The following is a 21,537-nucleotide window of genomic DNA, read 5'->3' as shown; positions in this document are numbered from 1 at the left end:
TCCACGTGATCTCTGATTAATCACCTGGTGTTTTAGCAGATCACACAGGACCTGAACTAAGCAGCTGGTTCATGAGCATGCACCGTGCCCTGGGCACAGAGCAGCAGATTTCCCCTGGGTGCCCTCCCTCGCCCTTCTGACTCGGCAGACTGGAGACGTGCACGGGCAGCTACAGCAAACCTGGGGCACTGCCCACACCCCAGCCAGGTCCCAGGACCTGAACTAACAGCCAGATCACCTGAAAAACACCCTTACAGTGTGCCAAGGGCTGAATGATTCATGCTGAGGAACCACACAACGTCTGGGTTGGAAGGGACGTTAAAGCTCATCTCTTCCCACCCCCTGCCATGGGCACGGACACCTTCCACTAGACCAGGTTTCTCAAAGCCGTGTCCAACCTGGCCTTGGACACTTCCAGGGATGGGATATCCCTGGCACGGAATGGTTATGAGGTGCTTGTTAGTTTGGTTGTTTGGTTTTTTTGGTTTTATTTTTATCTGAGTAATTCCCCATTGGCACGACTTTCCTGCCTTGTCCATGCATGAACTCACGGCTGGGCTGCCCCAAACGTTCTGGTGCAGTTCCCACAATAACACTTCCAGTTCGACAGCGTGATTTCAGAAACTGCTGCACCAGGCTTTGCTTTAAACGCTCCCTCTGCTGGCTATACTGCAAATTATTGTCTTTTAATTAAAAACCTCAGACTGGAGTTGGATTGTCACGACATTACTAGGTTAATTCCCTTTATTCCCTTTATTCCTCCACCACACCCTGAATCCCAGCTCTCAGTGGCACTGAGTGTACTGCACCTGTCCTGACACTGGCACAGTGTTGGAGGGAGAGGGAATTTTCTATAACACCAATTATTATTGCTGATTTAGGTCTCTTAATATAAAACTTACTCTCTTGTTTAACAAACTCTGGCTCTCCTATACCCCAGACTGTCTTATGATGGGAAGTGCTGGGGTTTGCTGAGATTTTGCTTCAGAAATGAACAGTTGTTGTAATGGAAGTATTTAGTGTTCCCTACATTTTATAAAGTCAGAAAAAGTTATTTAAAATATAGTTTTAAATATATTTAAAATATATTTAAAATACAGCTTTCTGTAAAAGCAGCTTTAAAGGAGCCATTTCAAGGTTTCTTTTTTTGGTTTTCTTTTGCCTGTCTTCCTGCTGAATAGTTGATAAACCCTTTAAAGTGCTGTAGAAAAATAATTTGGAAAAAATACTAGATGTACGTTGGGGTAAATTTAGTCTTATAGTAATGATGTGCTGTCAGCTTTTTAGACATTTATAAAAGAAAGAAATGCCATTGGGTTAATGCCAGAAAAACTGGGTGTAAGAACAAGGGAAAAACGTGTGTCTCCCCTGAGGATGAACAAAATAAAACACGGCCCAGCTCCAAAGAGTTTTCGAAGTGTGAGGCAAGGAGCAGCACCCAGCCAGGCAGGGTGCTGGAGAAGGATTTTGGGATCCAGCTGTGTCAGGCACACCTGGGTCAGGCACAGCCCCATGGGGCACTCACTGCTGCTCCTGCTGAGAGTGGGAGGTGGGAAATAGGGCACAGGGACAGCCAGCTCCAGGACCAGCCGGGCATGGGATGTGGTCACAGCCACACTCAGCTGAGGGAGGCACTGCCCCAACCTTGCCAAGCCCTGCAGTCAGATGTTTTATGACATCTGAGAAAACATGACTGGAGAAAAATGTTCTCTAAGGCCCAGCCTGTTTTTAATGCATTCAATGTAATGCAAGCAGGAGTATGACTCTTGCTGCCTTAAAAAATAGGGTTGTAAGTCCTTTGAAGCTTTTTTCCTCACCAATTTTTTTCAGCAGGTGAAAAGCTTTGTGTTCTGTGAAAGGCAAGGGAGCCTGCTGGACAAAATGGGAAATGCCCCACATCCGGATATTTCAAAAGCAATGCTGCTCTGCATTGAGAGAGCAAGGGCAGAAAATGGGTTACAGGTGAGAAAAAAAGAATATGAAAGGAAGGCAAGTAGGAATGAAAAAGGAACCTGGACTTTTGCTGGCTGAACTAAATTTCAAACACACACACAACCTATAGACACATAAAAATGTGTTTATACATCAGAATGGAGAATGTGAGCTCTGCTGTTTATCTTGATAAAGAACAACAGCACCACTGCAGGTTTGTCCACTCTTCAGCACCAGCAGATGTGGGCACCATTATTCATTTGGAAGAAATGAAGTTCAAGGAGGTGACCCCCACAGCCCATGGACACACAACCAAAAACCAAATTGGAAATGCTCAGAAATACAAAATCGGTGGTCCTGGGAAAAATAAAACAAACCACAGGTATATTTCACTTTATTTATTTGTTCTTCATTTTGACAGCACAGCTCAAATCACACTTGGTAATGAGATCTTACAAATCTTTCCCCTGCTCTGGGACAAAAAGCAAAAACCAGTCATGCACAAGGTATTGAATGCATTCACATCAAGTATGTTGTATGTCGGGGTTTTGAACATCATAAATACGAGAACATTAAACCAGCTGGTTTTGGTTTTTCTTTAACAACATCTTTGTTACAGATCATAGCAGCTTAAAAGGTTGAACTCAAGTTTACCTACTTCCAATATTTTTATTTTTAAAAGTTTCTAGTGAAGTTTGGTAAGAGATTAAAAAATATAGAGGCCCAAACACTACAAAATAATGTTTTTAAGTATTTCTATTTAGTTTGTAGGGCTTAAAACTCACAATGGCCTTTCTGCTTTGGCTGGGAATGCAGTTCTGGAATTACTTAGATGAAAGTTAGGAAATCCAATTTATTTGTGATTTTTATGCATCATGAAACCTCCTGAAAGAGGTCTGGGCTTCCAGAAATGTTGAACACCCATCCTTTAAGAGGTCCTCAGCTAGGGATACAAAATCTCCATTTATTCCTGCAAATATTAGCCAAAATGCCGGGGACCCACTAATATAGTTCTCAGGTTCAGGAAGGCAGGATAAGAATGACTATAAGTTCTATTATGCAAGTTGATTTTGCTTTTTCTTTTAAAAGCTTTCATCTGAATGCCTTGATGGCCATCAGGAACAAGATATTTCTGCAATCAAGAGGTAAAGTCTAATTGTAGAAGGGGAAGAAAAGCTACCTACGAAAGGTATCTAGCCATATCCATTGATTTAAAATAAGAAGACAAATTTATTGGATGTCTCCTCTGAGAAGACTCTACCATGCACAGGTGAAGTATTGCTACAAACACTTGCTCTGATCCTACAACATGCAAAGTGCCCTAAACTGCTTTGTGAAATAACCAAGGGAGGAAGGTGCAAGATAACCCTGAGGAAACGCTTGGAGATGTAGGAAAACCCAGGAACAAATCCAGGTGTTGCAACACAGATTAATTTTAATCCCTTGCTATCAGGCATCTGCTTTCTGTAACCCTGGGTCAGCTCCTAGAAGCTTGGAGCAACACAGCCGGAAACAACCCTAAATTTTCAATTTGGGGCACAGGGACTGTGTGCAAAGGAGAACAGAGGAAAGGAGGAGGAAAGCTGGGCTGGGACTAACATTTACTTCAAGGTTTACACTGAATTTGCTCAGTGTCTTGTGCGGCTGTGCACTAAAGGTTTTTTTAGAGCTGGGACTCAGACCTCTTTTTCCATGTTGTAGGATTCCTCAGGTATCTCTGCAGCTATCAGGTGTTAAACCATAGAGCTGCAAGATCAAAGTAGTCCAGATGCTTTGACAGAAGTATTTAATACTGTACATCACATCCACGTGGTGCTGTGATCTCAGGCATCACACCAGGCTGCTGGCAGCTTCGTAAACACGTTCACTCCAGTTATGAACTTACCACCATTTCTTGTGCCAAGACTTTAATGTGCTTCAGTGCATGAAGGAAATTTACAACTGACTCCATGAATATATATATATATATGTATATACATATATATATATTCCAGCTCACCCTTTCATTTCAGTTAAAAAAAAAACTAGCAGCAATTATATTTTAGGTTCATAACAGATATCTATAACTTAGCTATAAACAAATGCTGAGCTAAAGTTTAGCAGAAAGCTCTCAGGAAAACTTAATTACTGTAAGATTTATAGGAATATTAACCATTTTTTTCCCAGTACTACAGTTATACTATCTTTTAATGACAGTAGATATAAATTACATCTTTTCTGACATGGGTTTAGGCTTTAAGTGGGAAATTCAAGAAGAAGCCTGTTCTTATAACTCAGTATAGTGATATTTTTTTTACTATTTTAGTCATAGTTTAAAGTCAGGTAAACATAGCTGTTTCCATATAAAGGGAAAGGACTCTGGAGCAGATTAGTAACTTGTCTTTTGAATGGACATAACTTTGGTTGCTGTCTGTTTAAAGCATACAATCTATGAAGTTGTGTTTATGGAGAAAAGGAGGAAAGGGTTTAAACCCAGATAAAAAGTTTGAATTCTTCTGCAGTGTTAACTGGGTTTCTTGATCAAAGTTTCTTCTGATTCAGATTAGCACTTGGCTGCTCTAATTCTACCCAGTCTTTGTAAATGCTAAACGGAAGAAGAATCTGGGCCACTGTTGAAAAAGCTTTGCTTTGTGATCTCTGTGTGAACTATGCAGGGAATGAGCTTTGGCCTGCATGACTGAGCTGACATCCAGGCCTTGTCTCTCTAATGGCTTTTCTTAATACACACAACCACCTTAACAACCTGATGTTTCTAGGAAGCTGTGATTCAGCAAAGCCATTCTCCTATTTAATTTAAATCCCAGTGAAAGTGGACTGCTCTGTATGTATTTTAAATGTCAGAAGGCAGTTTGATCTACCAGTACCTGATGGGTTTTTTTAAGAACTTTTCAGAATACTGCCATAAGGAATGCTTTAATGAAATTGCCTTTGTCATGATCTCCAAGGGCTAAGAAGCCTCACCTTAGGATTCCTGACAGGAACCAGGACAGAGGGGAGCAAACTGCTCAGCAGGACCTGAGCCCAGCAGCATCCCTGCTGTGGGACAGGCTGCTCTGAGCCAGGTCTTGGAGAAGGATGGAAAGTCAAAAGCCATGGGAGCTGTTGAGTGCCTGTCAGTCACATTCACATACGTGTGCTTCACTCAAGCCTGAGAATTCAGCTTCACAGCTCCTTTGTGAGGTAGGAAATTACTCCCTCCATTGGCAGAAGTGGGGTGTAAGGAGATGACATTGTTCTCCTGGGGTCCCACAGGAAGTCTGGGGTAAAGCTGAGGATGAATTTAATCTCCCACTCTCTCCTCTGTGCCTATGGGCTTTTGACACCACCTTCATTTCTGCAAGGTGTGAGCAGCCTGGACAACAGACAGTCACAAAGTGGTTTCACTTCCCTGTCCTGTCTGTCTGAACTTTACAGACTGGCTCAAACTGTACAGGTTTGCTGCTCAGTAGTGAGATCACCTTACCTAGAGCAGTCTACAAGAGAGACAAAGCTCAGCTGCAAAGCTCAGATTTAAATCTTCTGTATAGATTGGAGCCCACTTCTATTTGCTTGCTTCCCTCCTTTCACCAAGCAGGAAATACAATAAAAACTACAAGCACAAAAGAAAAGTCAATAAACAAAAACTTCTACTACTAATTACAAACATTAGTGCAAACTACACAGCAGATTATTTGTAGTAAGGTCAGTATTTTCTGTAAGGAGGTTGTACAACTGAGGCTTTAAACACAGATGAAGTCACATTCTTTAGCCAAATAAGTAGTCAGCTTTGGAGGTCACTCACATAGGAAACCTGGATTCTGCTGCTACACATAGTATTTTATCTTACCTATTCGTGTGTATGCTATCATACTTTTTATTGAAAATATATTTAGTCCTGTATTTTTTTTTTAAATATAAATAATTGAAAGGCAGTAAAGACCAAAGTCCAAAGCTGAATTACAGGTTTGGCTGAGACTTGTCTAGAATAGTTTTAACTGTCTAGAAGAGCTTTTTAAAAAAATACTTTAAAAAAATTTAAATGAGCCGTTTGTCTGTGGCAAAAAGCCAACACCTAAATTCATGCTTGTCATTCAAATGCATGGCCCTGCTGTCCAAGGTGAGTGTTCTCACTGTGGCATCAAATGCTCAACACTGCTGTAAACTAGCTCACGTTTCTACGTATTCAGAAGTAGATGTAGGTGTTAGGCTTTATCTCACATCACTTGAAAGGCAGGGCCTTTGTACCTGATTAAGAGCCAAAGCTTGAAAGTTGCAGCCAGGTAAGGATCCTGCAGGACTGCTGTTCTCCCTGCTCAACAGGTGTTTATGTTTGGCAATAGTTATCTGGGAGAAGGTGAAAAAAAAAATTGAGGTTTGAAAAAAATACTTTACTAGGCAAGGCCAATGGAGCTCGAAAATGCTGCAGTTAGTGGTCTGTACCCCCAGCAGCTGCAGCCAAATGGTGAAGTCAGAATTCAGAAAAGTGCACTTCTTGATTGTTTGCTCTTCTGCCAGAACAGACACCAGAGCCACACCCCCACCCCGTGCCTTCCAGCGGCGCCCTCCCTTCAGAGGTTCTCATCCAGCCACTTGATGTAGCTGTTCCTGGTCTGCACACCGGCGGAGAAATCCGTGGGCCACACGGTGAAGATCATGCAGCCGTGGAAGCAGTCGTGGAAGTGGTCGAGGGTGACGGGCACGCCGGCGTGCTCCAGGCGCTTGGCGTACATGGCGCCGTCGTCGCGCAGCACGTCGTTCTCGCAGGTCAGCACGTAGGTGCGAGGCTGCCGCGCCAGCGTCGCGTCGTCCGCCAGCAGCGGCACCGCCCGCACGTCCAGCAGCGCCGGCAGCTGCTCCACGATGGCCGCCGTGCCCGTGGTCTGCACGACGGGCTTGTAGCTCTTTTTGAAGGACGGAGGCAGCAGGGACGTCCAGTTGAGGCGCGCCCGGAAGGAGAGAGCGCGGCCGACGTTGAGAGCGGTGTGGTTGTTGATCAGCAGCTCGTGAGCCAAGTCGTAGTTGCCGTTGAAGTAATCGATCCAGTAGTTGATCATGACGTAGCGGGGAAGCACGGGCATGTTCATGTTCTGCTGGTAAGAAGGTGTGTTGAAGTCGAACGCCTGGAGGACTGGATAAATCAAGGCCTGCAGTTTCGGCCTGACGGTCAAATCCTCTTCTTTGCTAAGCTGTGCAAAAAAAGCAGGACAGAATTAAGGTGACAAGGAAAATAAACATATATCAATGTGGAACTTCAGAAAAGCAAACGTTCCTTTGACAATTTTAGAGTGAGTTCTGCTCTTATACAGGTAATGTGGCTGTTTTGTCTGAAGCATCAGCAGCTTTATCTTTTTCTCCTCTTGTAAGATGGCCATTAGGGCAGACCCAGCATCCTGTTCCCAACAGAAATCAGTGACACAAGGTTTTTTTTGAAGGGAGTAAGAAGAAAAAAACATGTAAAATGTAAAGCAGCATTTCTCTAACAGAGTCCAGTTGAACAAGTGGCAACAGAAGGATTTCCTGAATCAGAGGAGCTACTCTTGCTTTTAAGAGCTTTTCATGCATTTTTCTTCCATGAATCGATCTAATTGGTTTGGTTTTTTTTCAGCCAGTGCAGATTGATGGCATCCACAGTTTCTTCTAACAAAGGCTCACCTGGTGCAGAAACAACTCCCTGTGTCTGACTCGACCCTGCCAGCTGCATTTGATTTGAGCCTATCACTTATACATTTGGTGCCCCCTGACTGCCTTACTGGAAGAGTCAGCAAACTCTTTGTTTCATCTTCTACACAAGATACCCAGTGCCCTATCATGTCTCATCTTGTTTAAAAGGAATTATGCATCAGGAAGTCGAATTAGGAATGCTCTTTCCAAAACACAGTACTATCATGTTTATCAGTCCTCAATATTGAAATTTTTATTGTAATTGTCTCTTATTAATTTTTCCACCCTAATTCAATACTGCAAGGTTGTCATGATAATTAGTTGTCTGGATATGGTATCTGCTGTCTTATCACTAATGGTTACGGCAATAAGAATAAGTTAGTAATAATAGTATTTCCTTCAACCGTGAAAAATATTATTACTTGCCTCGGGTTTCCTTTAAACTCTTTACTAGATCAAATTCAGATTACATTTAAACTGCAGATACACAAAAGAAATTTCCTTAAAATTGCAAAATGCTACAGGAAGACAATTTAACAGAAGAATTAAGCTCCTTTTACTGTATATTTTGTCCTTTATTTGTATTTGAAAGAAATAAAAGCGTATTTCCAGAGACAATTATCTAAAAATAGGAAGCCATATTAATAAATTATGCCTACTTGGAAAAATAAGGAGTTCACCAGCAAAATGGGTTAAAAAAAGTAATTTAGCTACTTGCTCTTAAACTCTCGTCCATAACAACTTGTGACTGTAATAACACATCACAACCTATGTGATTCATATAGTGACTGAGTCCCTTCACAGAGGAAAAATGAGCAGATTCTGGCTCCCCACCATTGTTTTTTTTAGGGGTTTTTAGGGATGGCACCTCACTTTGTAATGGTGCAACACAAAGAATCTGTCAGCCTCTCTGAGCTGGGCTGCTGTAGTGCAATACACAACACAGAGTGGATGTTACCTGCTGGCACACAGCAGCTGCCAAATTCCCTCCTGCACTGTCCCCAGAGATTGCAATTCGGCTGGGGTCCACTGAATACTCAGCTAAGACATCAGGCTGCAGGAAATGCTTTGTTGCACGAAGAGCATCGTGGTACTGCTCGGGGAAGCACACCTCAGGCACCAGCCTGTATCTGCAAAAGAGAAGAGATGAGAAACAGTTCTTACCTCTGCTTTATTGTACCTCTCCTTTAGGATTCTCATGTGATATAAGATAGCCCTTACTGGAAATAAGTATTTCATTAGGATAAATACTGCAAAAAAAGTAGGAGGTGTGTAATATGTATGTAAGACTTAATCTTATAATTAACGTTCTAATTTGGAAAAATTAAAATGAACCTGCTAAACATGAATAATACCAAGATAGTATAAAACTGTGCAGCAGTGTCCTAGGATTTCCCAATGGAGGATTTCATCATGCATTATAAAAATCAGTAGTTAAAACACCCTTGGCAAGGGAGTCATTACACTCTGCTTGGATTTGATCCAAATTCCCACCTTAACAAATACGAGAGAGAGTAAATCATACATGCTCAACACGTTCCTGTTTGGCTGAGCCAAACTCCTGAGCTTCCCAAATTTTTACTGATGTCAGGAGAGAATGAACCTTGCTATCCCTCTGTGCCATGAAATGAACAATAGCCAAGAAATAAAGTAATGCCAATTTGCTCCAATGCAACAGATTCAACAATTCCTTTCCTTTATCAAGGAGAGGAGCAGAAATACCCCCCTTGGGCAGGTGGGGAGATGGAAGCACAGACAGAGCAAAGTCTGCCAGGAAGAGCCAGCAGCTGAATCCCAGACATGAGGCTTTCTCAGCTTCTAAATAACAGTGCAGGAGAAGTCTGTATTACTGAATAATTTGAAATCCAAGAGTTGTTACTAGGCCTTATGGTACAAAGCAAAGTTTGCAGCTTTTCAAACTACAGATTTTACAATTTCTCAGTAGAGCTGAGCAACCCAAAATTTGGTTCTCTGATTCAAAGCATCTTTAGATTGTAAGCTAAAGAAGTTTCATAGTGCAGAATAAATTTTAAACTTAAGATTACAACTTTCAAACTCCAGTTGTGACCTGCTGTCAGAAAGCAACTTGTATCTTGTATGTACAGGAATCTGAGAGTGTCCTTTGGGAACTCCTTGCAAAAATGTGTAACAGACTGTGCATAGATTGTGAAAGTGAGATGTGCAATTAGACCAATGAGGAATCTAATTAGACTTGACTAAGTGAATGCAAACACCTTGATTAAAGGATATAATTGTTAAGGAGAAGAGGTAATAGTAACTCAGAGCAATAGGCAGAATGATACCAGCATAAATCAGAACAGGAATAATTAGGAACTTTTCAATATTGTGATTGCTGCTTTTCTAGAATGACCAACAGCTGCTTTTGTAGCTTTCCTTGTTTCTAATAATAAAAACCAGAACAGTAAAAAAAAATAAACCAACCCCCTCCCAGCCCTTTAAAGTACACCATAATAAGCATTAAATGAGTACCATCAACTCCATATAATTAAGTTGCAATTAGATCCCAAAGCTTGCTATGTAATGAACTGCAGGTGGGAAACATGAGTAATTCTATCAAGTGGTTGGGTTTGCAAAAGAAAATACTGAAGTTGACAATAAAGATGGGAACAGTACCAATCACGTTGGAGTCACCTAGGTAATGTATTTAGCTAATCAAGAGGTTTGTTTGCCTTGGAATTGTTCAACATGTTAAAAAAGCAGCCCTGCTTCTCTGTTGTCTGGCAGTCTTCTGCTCTTGAGGGAAGCACAAGGCTTAAAAGAGAAGACTGGAACAGTGGGAGATTGCGAGAGCAGCAGGGAACTGTCAGACCCCACAGTGTATTCTAAAATAATTAGAAACCCAAATGAATTTCTGATACCATTCCAATTTGTTGCAATTTTAAAAGGATAATGGTATCAGACTGGTACAGAAAATTACTGTCCAAGTTAAAGCCTTATACAGAAGCCACTAGCAAAGGAGAAGCTAAAAGAACTATGTTACATATTTCTAATACCTTAAAACTACTTGATCAGTTTTAGATTACTCACTCAACAGAGACAACAACAGCGTTCAGAGATTCAGCCATGATTCTGCAGAGATTGTTGTAAAGGCTTGTTCCTGGAAGGGAAGGACATGGTGTTAGGGACATGGGAGTCAACAGTCACAAAGCTGTCCCTAAGCCTTCTCAGAAAACGTACAGCCATCACACAAATATAAACAAAGTAAATGAGATCAGCCTGCAACTGATCAGTTGTCAAATCCATACTACAGCAGAGGGAATGTAATTCATGCCTTCGGAATCCTGGAATCCTGCAGTCTAATGCTTCCTTCCTCACCTGTTTCTTGGTGACTTCAGACATGTCATTTCACCCACCTATCGCAATTCTCTCATTTGGGCAAAATCTAAGGTACCCCGTGGTTTGGGGGCATTAACATCCAGAGAGAGTTATTGCTGGATGAGTTCACTGCCTGTGGTTCATTTTATTATAGCATGCATTGCTTTGATTCAAGTGAGTTGCCCTATTAATGTCAGCTGAGCTACTCATTTAAGGGAGGATTAATCACAGCTATCCTATTTATCAGAGGACTGATCATCTTTAATTTTATTCCTTTCCAGTTACTTAATTGCTGGTTCCCAGTACTGTAAAATATACTAGGACAATAAACACTTTCTAAAATACCCAGTCTTAGAAGTAAACATTTAGGTGTAGCAATTCTGTCATTAATTTCTGCACCTTAGACTCAGGGATACATCTGACACAGCCAAGCTATTATCATCCTGACAATGTGCAGCAATTTAATATAAGCTTTTTGCACAACAAGAGTCATATGCCAACTATTACAGAACAAATGATGCAGGCAGGAGGTTAACAAATATCCCTCAGGTAGGTCTAAGAAAACCCATCTCAAAGCACAATTCCTCTGTGGGAAGAGGAGTAAAATGTTTAACTGCTACAGGACAAAGACACTGGAATTTCCAAAGGCATGTGAAGGCCACATTTTAAAGTTATTTAGGAACCTAAATCTCACTTAAATCATGGTCTAAATGACTTGTACATGCAGAGTCCAAATGCAATCAGTACAGTCTGTGTTTTGCATCATTTTGTAAAAATCCATTAATGTTCTTTTTCTGGAGAGGAAGCTGTAGAATGCATCAGGGCTGTATGGACTTCAGGATGTCCTGGGAAGAATGGGGAAGGAAAAGGGAGAACATTCCTGTCAGATCTGGATCTCAGAGCAGCCACAGGAACCACATGCCCTTTCTCCCCCAAGGCTGTTTTCCTCCTGTACGATGTGGAAGGAAATCAGTGGTTACCTTATCACTGCCTATAGCTGTACCTCACTTCCTCTGATCCTATTTGTGGTTTCCAAGTTAACTGGAGTAAACAGCATTAATTTTCAAGGTAATTAGCTAGTGGTGGTTGTAGTCTCTAAGGAGCAAACCTTAGAGGAACCAACCTCTACCTGTTTCCCTCATGCTCCTGCTGTCTGTGCTCAGCATTGTGTATTCCCAGGTAGGTGTTATTTAGGAAACAAACATTAGCAAAGCTGTTACATGCAGTGTTGATCAGCTCACTCTTCTGCTAATTACTCTCTGAAAATGGGGCAAACCCATGTAATTTCCTTACATGTGGCCACTGGAACCTGATCACCAAGGACTGACTTTTGCACATTACCTCAGAAAGCAGGGGACTGGCCAAAGCAGCCCACACAGGCGTCACAGAAATTTAACCAGTAAGTTATTTTTTCCTCTCAGGGTGTAACAAAATTAACTTTTTGGTCCTTCTACAGCTCACGTGCAGATAAGATGTGCATTTCTGCTGTGTGTTCATGATACTTTTCTCCCTCTCTTCTTAGACTTGATTCACCAGAGTGGAGATAGTTACTACTGAATTCAGGTACATCTTAGCAAAATTGTCTTTCCTGGCAGGAAAAAGAGCTTTTGGCTTTTCCTGCCGGGAGAAAAGCAGACTGGAATCCGATTTAATTACTGGCAGACACCTACTTGCACTTGCCAAGGCCCAGCCCCCTCCGTGGATGTAAACAACGCTGCGCTTGAGGCTTTCATCTCCCTTCGCAGGAGGTTCAAACACTCTCACTTCCACACCGTCAAAAACAGCATCCGTGATTTTAACATCTTCAGAGGACACATCCTTCAGCTTGTCAAAGGTGCAGATCAAATAATTCAGAACTATCAAGTGATGGCTGAGTCTCAGATAGTGAATCAGGTGACACTAGTGGGGGGAAAAGAAAAGAAATTCCTGTTACTTCAGAGCATATCATATGCTACCACATTGACATTTAATGCAACTGCCTTCAAAGGGCAGGTCCTACACAATTCTTACAATATTCACTGGAAAGTAAGATTTTGTCAAGAACCTCTAATGCTTTTAAAGCTGTATTAAAACAAAACGCTGTCCATAAAAGATTTTCTGTGGTCAGAAAAAAAATCAAACCACGAGCACTTAGTGGATCACAACCATGAACGAGTACTCGGATCCTTTGAAAGGTGTCTCGGAAGGGGACAAACCTCGTGTTCCACTAGGGGACCTATGAAGCTCCTCAGATTGGTGCCAGCAGAGGGCAATACTACACAGGCAATGGTTTTTGGTGGAAAAGTATCAAAAAAGCAGATTATTTCTCTTGTTCCACCCCAAAGCATAAGTCTTTCTACTTCTGAATTAAGAAAAGTTCCCAAGGATTGCAAAGAAATTTGGAAACAGGAATAGTCTTTAAGGAACATAATGGTGTTTTTTGGCTGGTCTTGTGTTTACCTGCTGAATTGAGAAGGATCTGAAACACTTGCCAAGAACAACAGTAGGTTAATGACACTTTTTTCAGCCTCAGAGACTCAAGTGTGTTACTTTTCTATGTGAATAAAAGACTGAAATTGAAGAATGATCTGATCCTTCTGTCTCCTTATGGTAGAAGGAGAGATTTTATCCCCTTTGCCTATCCAGGACTTTTGTTTTCATGTTTATTTTTAAGATTTTGCCCTGACTCGATTAGAAACCTGTTTCTCCCAGCAAACAGTACTGGGATTCAAGGCAGTTCTCCACTTGAAATGGTCATGACCTGCTCCCCACACATGACCTGCACACTGTTTGTAGCGCATACCTGTTCCCATGCCCTCGAGGGCGCACGAGTGGTGGCAAAAGGGCAGCCAAAGGACCGCAGGGACTACAGTGTCCAGACTGACCATCTAAAAAAAAAAAGTAGTGGAGGTCTTTCCCCTTTTGCAAAATTGATCTCTGTCCTAGTGATGAAGCTCAGAAAGCAGCCAAGCCTTTTGTACAACTTTCTCAGTCAAGGCAATGGAGTTGGGGGGTAAATTTAACACATGCACTTAACATATACCTGTAGGAACACTACCAGTAGGAAAACTGTCAGCTGGGCCCTTTTATTTTATGTGCAAGTACCAAATACTTGGAACAAGAGGTGTCCTGTTGTATAGGGCTTTTCTAGACGTGCCCACTTTGCAGTTTGAATTCTGCCAGTCCCTGCTACAAAGAATCCAAGATGCTGACACAGAGTGAGCAGGGTTACCCAGGTACTAACCACATTCACCTGCTGAAGAATAAAGAGTTGCCAGTTTAAGCTGTACAAAATCTGCACACACACCCCTCCAGAAGAAAAATTTTGAAGCACTCAGCAGCCTCTGTCAAAGAAGATCTGTCTCCTACAGCCACATGTAATTACATGCAATTTTTTTCTCTGTCCTAATTAGTTTGAATGTTAAAAAAATCGATATATTTGCTTTCATTCAGGTGCTGTACAGAAAAGGCCCTGCACAGCTCTCACTGCAGACTGCTGTAGAAAAATGACAAGTTCAATATTAAAAAAAAACCAACCCAAATTTACGCCAAATACAATGGGCTGTTACGTGACCTGGGAGAGGAATACACTTCCAAAACAAGAATTTACAAAAAATTACTTTATTTTCTTGCTTTAACTTGTGGTAACATCACCCTGCTGAGCTGGTTTGGTAGGAATCCAAATTTTAAAATGTTTGCTGCTTTTTGGATGGAGTATCATTTCTTCATACTGCAAGTCTTTTCTCTGGGAGAAGAAACACAAAATATCCACCCAGCAGGAAGAAATGCTGAATTCACAAGGCTGTTTGTATCTCTGAGTTTCAGCCCATGTTTTTCTCCCACCATTACTTAAAATTCCCACAGGAAAACCCAGGACTAGTTTGAAATCTGAAGAGCAATACTTCTATTAATAATTTGGCACACAAATTGTTGGGCTGCCACTGATGTAACCACATAAAGGTCTGATCCTCCCTGTGCCCTATGGAAGCTCCCAGGGGAAGTAACCACTGGGAGGCAGTTTTAGAAATATTGCTAAAGAAAATAATGGTTTTGTAGATTTTATTTAGCCCGACTGTGCTGCAATAGACATCTCGTTTTTGTTTTCTCCCATTTCAGTTTGCATTCTTTGTAGACAAGATTACCACATGTTCCCTGGAATCAGGACTGTTTTGTTTTCAAGGCTAGTTAGTGGTGTTTACCAAGAAGTGTTTTCCCCTGTTCTTCAAACCACAGAGCACCCATCTGCAGGCTACCATGCTGTTTCATGCCTATTTCTCCTATAACAGACCACTCTTTCCAAGAATCTGTAATCCTGGAAGAGATGCTTTCTACATCAGGGCGCAAAGGCAGCAGTCCTAATTATTTATCAGACATGGGCAGGTTTTTCTGCCAAGCATTTATCAGACAGACTCTTTGTTAGTCAACCTGCCTAATCAACCTATTGGCTTGTTACTTACAAGGCATTGGGATTGCACTTGTTGCTGGCAAAGAGCCAGTCTTGTCGAAAGTTCTCACAATTTTTTTCTTTTCCTCTCGCTAAATGTTAAAAAAAATATATATCATATCTTAGCAGTCAGTAATAATACTCCTGGCAGAAGATGTGGTTGGCCAGCTCTCCTCTAGGACTGCCTTGCCACTCAAAGTGCAGCCCTGCCCATCCTGATGCCTGTTCTTCCTTGGCACGTTTCTTGTGGTGCCACTGGAAGGCTCAGAACATGACCTTGCTGCACCAGCTCAGTACAAACCCAGCAGAGCCAGAGAAACACTAAACTTCAGCCATGGCATCATCTTACTGATACCCCAAGGCAGAAAAGAGGGAGCAGGGGAAAGGATGAGACCAGCCCTCTTGGCAGCAGTCCACAGCTGCATTGCCTTAAATCCAGTATAAAACTGGAACTGCTCATCTCATGTGAGCAATAATTGGTTTGATCTTTGCTGCTAGTTGTGATTTTTACCACCCTTCCAGTTAGAACCTGCAGGGCTGCTGCAGGTTATCAAATGTAACACAAATATATTTGGGAATTATGTGTCCGTGTGTGTGTGTGGAAGTAGAAGAGAACAGAAGAGAAAAACAGTGACGTTCTCTGGTGGAAAGGGAGAGCAGACAGTGCTGTAATACTAAAAGCTAGCAGAAAGGAAGAGAAAGCATAAGGAAAAGGGGGAAATAAAGAGACTACAGGAAAGAAAGAGGAGCTAGTATAAAGATGAAAAGCCTGTGGGCAACTGGCCCAGAACTGTTGTGCCAGCCATGGGCACGGCACATCACAGGCTCTGGGTCACAGCTGCAAGTTTTCCCACTACACCAAAAACTCCTTCTCTTTCACCAGGACATTCCCATGACTGAGATTTTAGGATAAGGACTATGCAGGGACTCACTAGAGACTGAACTGTTCAAGACTGACACCTTCCTTCTGGTAAATTCTTTGATAAGGGGTGCCAGATACTGAAAGATTTAATTGATGAAGGAGAAATTTTTCAGTAAATGAAGAAATGAGTCAGGGCGGTGAAAAAAGCAGGTAGAATGAACAAAGTACTGCACCAGTGAGGGACCATTACTTCACCTTTAATCACCAATATCTGCCCCTAAATTATATGGATTCTTCTATTTGCTCCTCAGCTGGCAATTTCATGAAGAATCCCACCTCCCTCAAGGACTTGAATTCCATACTTCTCATGTGTTCTGTATTGCAAAAAAATAAACCAAAAGTTCTTGTTGCTAATGTCCAGCAACCTCTAACACTACTCAACACAAGGGGACTCTCTGTCCCCTGATGACTTCCTTGGCTAACCCTGGCTCTGACTTTTAGCCACGGAATTATTGCGACAGGTCGCGCTTGCAGCACACAGAGGCAACACCAGAGCCATCAGCTGTTCCCTCCAGTGCCCTCCCAGCTGGGCAGAGCCAAGGTCCTGCACTGACCTTTCAGGCTTCAGGGGATCAGGAACTGGGCAAACAGCTGTGGCTCTTTTTACCTCCAGCACTACTTGGGACTGAGCCAAATCTCACTCATGACTCAACCGAGTAATGATGCTGGAACTGCAAGGCTGAACTGCCCAAAACTCAGCATCCTACCTTAGAAGACACAGAGACTATCGTCAGTTCTGGCATTGCTTTGAAGAACATGCTTCTATAAACACTAGAGGCCAAAATGCCAAAGACAATGTCTGTAGTCAGTAACAGATTAGTGAAAAATAAACAGGATCATTTCCACATTTAGCTGTGTGGGGAACAGACTGTTTTGTGTGCATTTTGGGCAGTTTACTCCATTTAAGGGTACTTTTACAAAATGATTTCTCAATGCAAGTGTCTTATTGCCCAGTAATGAACACGTCTTTTTAATACTATTAGATAAAGACAATTGTCAAAACAAGTGCTCTTAGTTGTATGATTTCCTTTAGAACTAAAAAGAAACCAGGAAGACTGTTTTTCAGTTTATTAATTAAAAGCAAAATCTAGATTACATTTTAATGTAAGATTTTGTGCACATACCTATTCAACCATGATCATCTGCTTTTACAGCAACATAAGTTACCTGTTCCTGCAAACAGGGCTTACAGTGTGGTTCAGTTTCCGCTCAGGTGCCAGTGCTGTGAGACCTACCTGCCATAACTAAAAACCTGTTTTACTGTAAATCAATTCTAAGACTGTTCTTGCATCCAAAACCATCAACAACTTACTTCACTGGCTACAACCATGACTTACATCTGTCCAGAAGTCACACAATCTGAAGTATGTGGGCAGAGAGAAATTAAAATGTTAGGAAGAACTAATGCAGTTTTCTTTACTCCTGAATGTTGATATTCCATGGTTGATTTTATTCCAAAAGTGAATGAGTGGAAAAGAAGCACAAAGGGAAACACTTGGCTGATGAGGAGTTTTCTGCCCTGTACAGCTGTCTACCTTCTTCCATATACATCCATCTGATGTCCTCTATGCCAACCTGTTTATCCTTCCAAACCTTTGCTATCAGCTGTCCCAATTCCAAAAAAATCCCTTCTTCCTTGCCATGCACCAGAAGAGCAAGTGTCTTGACAGTGGTGACCAGAAATAACTTATTTCAAAGGACTTGAATAAACATGCGCTGCTCTCTTTCCTCCTCTAAGGGATAGTGGTTAAAAGGAGAAGTGAAAAACGTCTGTAATTGATACTGGTGTTACAGCAGAATTACGAAATGTTGCTCTAGACACTTTTAAACACACACCACTGAAACAGTAACTATGGTTAAATCTATGGCTCAATCCCATATTTAGCATTATGTGGATTCCCAAATTTCAGTGAAGCTGAGTTCTGATGTACCTGTATACATAGATATGCATACAAGTTTTTAATTTCTGATCTCAAATTGTGTTATATCACAGTTTTATGTAAAAATGTTACCATGCCCCATTTTGAGACAGGTGATGGGCAAATTACCCTTTCTCAGGTAAGCATTTTCACATCGATTCATTAATATCATTAAAGTCTCAGTTTCTCTGTTTTCTTTCCAGGGCAGCACAGGGCATTAAAAAGGGCACAGGAACAAGCCTCTGAAAAGTCATCTCAGTTTTCAGCTTCTTCACTGGAATTTTTGTGACCTCAGATAAGCACTCCATCTCCTCCTACCTCTGTTCCCCTCCCCCCCCCGCCCCCCCCCCCCCCCCCCCCCCCCCAAATTTAAGACTAGGATAACAATATCAGTTCCTTTCTGTAGTATGTTTTGAAACCTACTTAAAGAAACTGCCCTATAAGCATTATGCACTTTTTAAATCATGTGATTATACTTGAACGTTTGTTGGAGTCTCACACTGAGCCAGGACACTGACTCAGTCCCAAGCTTGTAAAGAAATTTGTAGCTGACTGGGACAAAGCTCTACATGCAAATGTAAAAACCTTATCATTAGTACACTGAAAGCCAGTGACAGCCCTGTTGTGTTTCAGTCACAGTGACTATTAATGCACTGAGCAAACACATGCATTATCCCTAACAAGAAATGGTCACACTTAATCATCAGAGTCTTGACAAACCTATTTCAAAATAAGCAAAAGACAATTAATTGCATTTGAAGCATGTGATGTTTATAGGGGAAAAGTAGATTTTAAAATTAGAAAGGTATTTCTGTCTGCTATCAGATCTATAAGGCAAAGTAATAAACAGCAAGCTGAAGTACATTCAGAAGTGGGTGAAAGTTCAACAGTCACACTGAGAGAAATGTTAAACCATTTGGCCTTGAAATAGCTGATAGAGAAAGAAAGAGGAAGCTGAGCTCTAGGAAAGGACATACACTTTATTATACATACACACATAAAAGCTGTCTAACAAAGTAAATACGCAAGCTTAACTTTCACAGTCCCACCTTCGGTTCACAGAGCTCCTTCCTAATGACAGTCATTTATTCCCGGCTGTGCTGCCTCAGTGTAAGAAAGACTTCTGAACATTTGGAAAGCACCTTCTCTTTCTCTCCAGAAATGAATGCCCTAAGGCTCACCTGTTGTGTGACTGGGGCACCTCTAACAACTCACCTCCTTCATGCTTCTGTGTAAAACTCACTTGTCCCTTTGGTTTGCAAGTGATGTTACAGGAGCTGTTACTTGCTTAGTAGTTTTTCTCACTGTAGAAGTTTTTATTCCTAAGGCCAGAGAGATAAACAACTAAGAAATTACCACGTTCCCCTAACAAAGACTTCCCCGCCCCAGAGAGTGGGACAGATGTGGGCACCTCAGCCCGGCCGCCAGCCTGCTCCAGCTGCCACCCATCAGGCTTTGTCCTGCCAGCTCCTGCTGGAATTATGACCTCCAGAGTATCTCAAAAGATATACTCTTCAGCCTCCAAGCTAGAGGCACCAGAATGCATCCATGCCCAACATAACACATAAACAAACTGAATGTGTACCTGAGGCAGCAGCAATACACATATATATAGTTACAGTCATACCATTTTCTAAAGATAGGTCTCCTTCAGCTAGAGGTTCTGGCCTTGATGCAGGTGCTCCTGGACAAACCATGACACTGTGTTTTTGCAGGCAGCATGCTGGGCAGGCACCACGGCCCTTCTGTCTCTAAGTATCAATGAATCTGAGCACCTGCAGTTCAGTTACTTGAGTTAAAAACATGGAGGAAGTGAATATCAAGCCATAGATTTTACTGCAGAATTAAAGCTATTGTATTGCATAATTTTCCTATCAGACATACAGGAGGGTATACAAGTGATCAGGGTTTTTAATCCTGTACATCAAACAGGTTTTATCATTTCATCCTAGAGGCATGCTTTGATTCAGCTATACAATTGGACCATAAGATGTCCCAGGGGATCAGATGAGTGATCCATTTAGTCCCAGCCTCTATCTCCAAAGCTGGCAACCAGAGAAGCTATTCAGGCAGAATATACAAGTTTGGACACTGTGTGGTCCACTGGCCTCATGCTTCCCACTATCCACTGTTACTGCATTAAGAACGTAGCAGGTACATTCCCACCTAGTCCATTCATGAGCCCTCTGTCCATTAACTCATTTAATCCCTTTTTGAAGGGATCGTCATCTGCTCAAAACACAAGCTTTTGCACATTTCAAAACAACTCAGTAAACGGAAACTAAAAACAAAACAACTGAAATTAAAAACCAAACAACTTTCATATACATAATGCCTTACATCAGTCCTGACCATGACTGATCAGTCCTTGTGAAAGATCAGATAATCCTATAAGAAAACAAACTTGACAGCTAATGCCATTATCAGAAATTTTGCCGTATCTGTTCTGTTTCACGTCAGCATAAAAACACTGGCAGAAAATAAGGGAGAAACCATTAAGTGACAACTACTTTGTGACAAAAAGCAAGCATTCAGAGAGTTTTCTTTAGTAATAAAGACTCCGAATCAAGACTGTTTAATAACGGAAAGAGCTTCATATATCTTGTTTCCCTTAGGCGTACGTAAGGGATCAGATTAAAACCCACTAATTCCTCTTTCCTGACCAAGAGCCTGCAAGTCGCACACCAGACCGAGCGCCATGCGGCGAGGCTGTGCCGGGAGCCCCGGACACCGCTGGCATCCGGCGGTGCCGAGCGGCGCTCGCCGGACGGACGGACGGACGGACACCCGGGGCTGCCCCGCCCGGCGCCGCCGCTGTCGCCGCGGAGCCGGAGCACGAGAGAGGGACCCGAGTCCGCTTCTCCTCCTGCACGCGGGACCGGTCGATGCTGCGGGACCGGCCCCAGCTCCGGCCCGCCGCACACGCGATGTCACCGACTCGGGGACGCCCCGCTCGGCTCTAGCCACAAGGCAGCGCGGGGCGGCCGGGCCGGGAGGGCTGTGCGGGGGCCGCTCCCGCTGCGCGGATGCCCCGGGCCGGCACCGTTACCGCGCCCGCGCTCCGCCCGCCTCCGGTACCGGCGCGGGGGTTGTCCGCCCGCCTCCGCAGAGCCGGGGTGCCGGGGCCGCCTTACCGTCTGCTGCACCGCCCGGAAGGTGGCATCCAGCAGCATCAGCTTCCAGGGGTCGGACACGGCGCCGGGCAGCGGCAGGTACACGTAGTAGGCGGACAGGGCGGCCAGCGCCGGCAGCAGCAGCCAGGCGGCCCGCATCGCCTCCTCCGCGCCGTGTGCGGCCGCCTCGCCGCGCTCCCCGCGGGGCGCGCACCGCCCCCGGGCCGGCCTCCCCCGGAGGAAGTCCCGGCG

The 21,537-nt window shown here is 42.9% G+C and overlaps 1 protein-coding gene across 1 annotated transcript; it reads right to left on the bottom strand.

The window, feature by feature from the left end:
- Positions 1-2,315: 2,315 nt before the first annotated feature.
- On the bottom strand, positions 2,316-21,499 carry NCEH1 (neutral cholesterol ester hydrolase 1). Its single transcript, XM_032119449.1, has 5 exons — positions 21,307-21,499; positions 12,579-12,807; positions 10,621-10,690; positions 8,531-8,702; positions 2,316-7,097 (listed from the first exon to the last, which is right to left on the bottom strand). The coding sequence occupies exons 1-5, from the start codon at positions 21,442-21,444 to the stop codon at positions 6,480-6,482; spliced, it is 1,227 nt and encodes a 408-aa protein (XP_031975340.1). The 5' UTR covers positions 21,445-21,499; the 3' UTR covers positions 2,316-6,479.
- Positions 21,500-21,537: the final 38 nt, after the last annotated feature.

Source organism: Corvus moneduloides, chromosome 10, assembly GCF_009650955.1.
Source record: "Corvus moneduloides isolate bCorMon1 chromosome 10, bCorMon1.pri, whole genome shotgun sequence".
In the NCBI taxonomy this organism is placed as follows: domain Eukaryota; kingdom Metazoa; phylum Chordata; class Aves; order Passeriformes; family Corvidae; genus Corvus; species Corvus moneduloides.
The sequence above is the reverse complement of the archived record's forward strand: the minus strand, read 5'-3'. Positions and strand labels throughout refer to the sequence as shown.